General features: G+C 34.6%; 1 protein-coding gene across 1 annotated transcript in view; it reads left to right on the top strand.

Moving 5' to 3' along the window:
* Nucleotides 1-4,827, top strand: part of LOC119829086 (tubulin polyglutamylase TTLL4-like) — a 22,657-nt gene extending 17,830 nt beyond the window's left edge. The window contains exons 13-16 of the mRNA XM_038351462.1: nucleotides 108-315; nucleotides 704-771; nucleotides 1,942-1,999; nucleotides 4,723-4,827. Coding sequence (XP_038207390.1) covers nucleotides 108-315; nucleotides 704-771; nucleotides 1,942-1,999; nucleotides 4,723-4,727 — 339 coding nt within the window. The 3' untranslated portion in view covers nucleotides 4,728-4,827. The remainder of the gene's footprint in view (nucleotides 1-107; nucleotides 316-703; nucleotides 772-1,941; nucleotides 2,000-4,722) is intronic.

Genomic DNA, 4,827 nt, shown 5'->3' with positions numbered 1-4,827 from the left:
TTAAAATAGTCATTCTCTAAAGTAATTTATGTATAGTTGCACGTAATCCAGCTATGTTCCCTATCAGATTATAATACCACTTACTGGAGATACATAATAATTTCCAGTACCTTCGAGACATTCTATCCACACTCACACCGGACGACGTGCGGCACCTCATACAAGCTGAGGACGAGTTGACACAGACCGGCGATATGGAAAGAGTATTTCCCACCAAGGAATCCCACAAGTACCTAGGATACCTAGCCGGGCCTAGGTATTACAATCGGCTCTTTGACGCCTGGGAGACGAGATATGCTGATAATCGAGATCCTGGTAAGGTTTTGTTGAATATGAATAAATCGAACATCTTTAGTGGAATTAACTATTTATTTCAATAATGTAATTGATTGGATAAAAACTGATCATTAAAGTTTATGGGCTACAAATGTTTAAGTAATCTTAGTATTAAGATTTGTATTGTTGTTGTAGATAGTTCTCAAGTATCAGATTATAGCAATCCTTAATTTATGACGATGAAGTGACGTCTTACAAAAGGCCTAATAAATAGAAAATATATACTTTATTATTACATATATACATAATTTAAAAACTAAATTAACATATCATGAATACAATTATAACACTCTCTCTTGTATGGCTTTTATAGTCTAAAATAATAATACGACCGCACGAATTTAGAGTATTCTTACGAACATTGCAGGTCTGGAGCTGCTGCGCAACCTGTGCGACATCGGCTACCACCTCGAAGTGCCGCCCGTGCCACTGAAGGTAAACACTTTGACAGCACTTTCCGCCCCGCCTCTGTCTGCACTGTCAGCACTGCCCGCATTGTCAGCACTGTCAGCACCGGCCGCGCTGTCAGCGCTGCCGGCGCTGTCGGCAGTGCTGGCGCTGTCAGCGCTCTCCGGGTTCAGGAGATGCGTGCACGCGATATTAGCTTTTGTGTCCCTGTTGAGAGCGCTCGTATGGTTGTCTTGATGTTTGCGTTTATGAGGTTTGCTGTATTTTTTTTTTGTAAAATATAGGTTTAAAAGTGACCATAATGAATCATTAATGGTTTTCGTATGAAGAAATGAAACCTATCCAAATTTATTGGTATTATAGTTGAAAAGAAAGTTATGATTTTAAAACTCAAACTAAAATTCAAAAATTGGTTATTTAATTAGACTTCTTAAAGGAGTACTTTTCAATCTTCATTTTACACAGTTTAACATTTACCACCCGTTCGGAATGCAGTTTCTAAAGAGAAATTATTATTCAGGAAACCTCAAAAATGTTAACACCTATATCATATATCGGGTTTCTAAGGTTCCGGTGAGAGATTGTTTGTAAAGTAAAAATATTATTTTGTATTTCTAGATATTATTCTAAATATATTCTATTTATGAATGTAGTATTACTTGTAGTTGTACACAGAAATATTTTTACTTTACAGACAACTGTCAGTTTTCGTCTATTTTGCGCTCACATCCAAAATATGGTTTAATCTTATATTTTTATTATTTTATTTATTTATATTGGCTTGCTCTATATATACCTATTGGTTCTTTGTCATATCTTCCATTTATTCAATGTATATTATAATATATATTTATTTATGCTCTTTTATTTCCAATTGCACATTCTTGATTACTTTTCTAATGATCGAGTTAAGAATGTTTTTTTTACTAAATATTATTATAAATCTATATATTTTTTATTCACTCATACAAGAGTCTAATTAATAATTATTGTAATGTATGTTTTTGTTAACTTATAAAATCCTGTATTTTGCACCAAATTCGTAATTCTACAAAAAAGTTAAGATCCGACCTAACGACAACTAAAAATGTCTATTTCTTTGTTTTACAGTGTTAGGTTTGTTTTAATGTGTGAAATCGATAATATTATTATTTTACTACTTTTTTAATATAACTTTTGATTATGGCTGACCGTCAGGGCAAAGTGACAAGCGCACTTAGGAGAACGTACCTTGGTTGTAAACGCGTCGCTCACAGTAAGTGCGTAGAGTGGAACGCAACCACAGTGTGGTCAAAGCGAACAGAGCGACAGTTTTGTTATCTGTACTCGGCTGAATCTAGTGGTGCCATAGACAAATATAGACGTTTTAAATTTAGAAATAGAATTCGTGATACGCTAGCAAATACTTTTTAATCTACGCTAGGTTTTTAAACTGTTATTAACATAGATTTTTGTGTGCTAGGAAAGTTTTCCATATTTTTTTTTAGTTTGGTGCATGGCGGGAAGTTTTGATGAATAAAATTCCTTTTTTATTATGATGTTTCCCTTCTACGATAAATGATTTTGTATTTTTATTAAGAGCTTTTAATATTTGAAATTGATTTAGTTACGTGTGATAACATGAAATGTTTTATTTAGTACAGTAAATGATTTTGATTTTGACTCGTAATGTTAGTTAATATTCCGTAGTAAATTTTCATGTAACATACAATTTTAGTAAAAAAAAACTGAAATTTATTTGGACTTAACCTGACATAAAAATTGTCTAGTTATTGTTTATCAGATGTGTAGAATAGAATAATAATTTATAGACTATGTTAAAGTATATAGGATTCATTGGATTTCATTCGTTATTTATATCAAAAAGTATCATTCACTGCCATACTATGATTAGTTTAGAGGAGTTAATGTTGAATAAATAAAACAAATTTAAGGGAATTAGGTGAAGTTGTAATGTAGCCGCTAAAATGTTGTTGTGTGATTGTTTTTTAGTCGGCCAAGTATTGGGAGCTAGACAATGTTTGTGAAATTACTCTTTTATTATCCGCATCCACCGTCTGAAGGTAATTAAAACATATTTATATGTTGATAGAAAAGTATATGTGGTTGTATTTTACGGTGCTTTTGAAATAATTTTATATCGTGTGTATAGACCATTTTATTTGTATACATTTTATGTTGGTAACATTAAACGTATGTACGTATTTATATCTGTATTGTTATTGGTTTTTTATCGCTATTCGGCTATATTTTATCATCATTTGTGTTGTCATTTTTAATCATTATAACTTGTCTGTCGCTTGTATTAGCTTCCCAAACAATATAGTGTTATTTTACTAACGCTTGTTGCGGTCGATCATTTATCCATAAAACTATATAGTTTAATTTAAACTATATTATTATTTACAACTAGATATCCACAATAATTGAAACCGTTTTATTTTCTTCTACTTTGCAATATCAGAAAGCTAATTACTTACATTCAAACTCTTGCTTCAGACAAATTCACCTTGCTTTTGGTGGAAGGTAATAATTTTATCATGTCCTTTTATTATTTTGCATGAGATCTCAGTACGTGTTGAAGTCCATTTTGTACACAGTGTAATTCAATGTAGAGGCAGTATAAAATGGATTTTTGCATTTGTTTTGTAGTAGTTTGTAGTCGTATTGTCATTATCCGTAACGTTCCTCTCGCTTCCTCATGTCACGCTTCACACATCAAAACTGTAAATTGTTACCTACCCGTAATTCTGTTGACAAAATACGTTTCATTCACAATCAAATTTGGTTGACATTCGTTAAGCAATAGTTACCATTAGAACAAACGCTGCACACCGCTTTAGAAATATTATTGTTAGTCGTAAACAAATTTATGATTTAGTAATTGCATTATTTTATATTATTTCTCATCAATTTCTGAAGCGGTTATGAAGCGATACAGTAAAGCTCTGCCCAGATGGGCGATTTAGCGTACGTTTTAGGTTACATTGATGCGTACTATACTATGGAGTTAGCCAATCTGAATATAGTGCTCTCTGTAGAAAAATATTTGCTTATAGACTTATCAATGTAACCTACAAGCAAGTAATGTATGCTACGCTCGTACTGTTGTACCGTACGTTGGTAAGTTACGAATACCTGCGCAGTAGCTCTGTTTTTTTCTTTTTGCGTGTATTACGTGTACACGAGTGTTCGTCGCCATTGGTCAGATAATTTCTTTGATCTTAGCTGTAGATTGTAAATTTCCATTTGTTTGCATTAAAATTCTACGTTAGATTAAAGGTTAGTTTGTTATAGAACTCGTAAAAAAATAGTTAAATATCTGAATGGAATTATGGTGTCTTTGTGCCCTTTAATTATTATTTAATTATTATTCGTTTATACACCGAAATGATTTATTTTAACCAAGTGCGCGTTATTCAACCGCCAACGTCTAATGCTAATTATTACCTTTCGTAACTTCCACGATATAAATAGTTTTTGATATTTAATGAAAATGTTCCTTAGAAAAAAAAATCCCCTTTCATCTTTTCACCAAGAGCTTTATTCACTTGACTATTTTAGATACTGATAATCATCGACGTACAATAAACAACTAGAATCACTATCACTCCACGCGCGTGGTCTACTTTACTCTACTCTACTCGTCGTCTACTCCACTGTCTATGGGCGTATTCGGAACAGTTTTCCAATGATCGATACTTTGAGTATTACTACCACAATATGAGGTGTTAGTCGTGGCTCGGGACATTTTTGAAGTTTCATTAGGCGATTGTTAGTCTAGTTGTTAGTACGTCAATGAAGAGAGTGGTAACAACTACTGCGCAGACTGTAGCCGTAACGCGTAACGTAACTATAACGTCGGTGCGACCGTACGCCGGGCAGAGTGTAATCGTTCCCGCCCGTCCCGTCCCCGTCCCCGTCCCGTCCCGCCGTGTTGTAGTGCGCGGCGGCTGAGCTGAGCGCGTTGGATTGCAGAATGATGTCGACGCGCCGTCGCCCGCGCCCTCGCTGCCCTCCCGCGGCTCGCTGGCCTCAGTGTCGGGTCGCGCGTGCGCCGAGGCGGTCGTGCCGTGCGCGCCC

This window comes from Zerene cesonia, chromosome 9 (assembly GCF_012273895.1).
Source record: "Zerene cesonia ecotype Mississippi chromosome 9, Zerene_cesonia_1.1, whole genome shotgun sequence".
In the NCBI taxonomy this organism is placed as follows: Eukaryota; Metazoa; Arthropoda; class Insecta; order Lepidoptera; family Pieridae; genus Zerene; species Zerene cesonia.
This window is presented reverse-complemented; position numbering and strand designations above follow the sequence as displayed.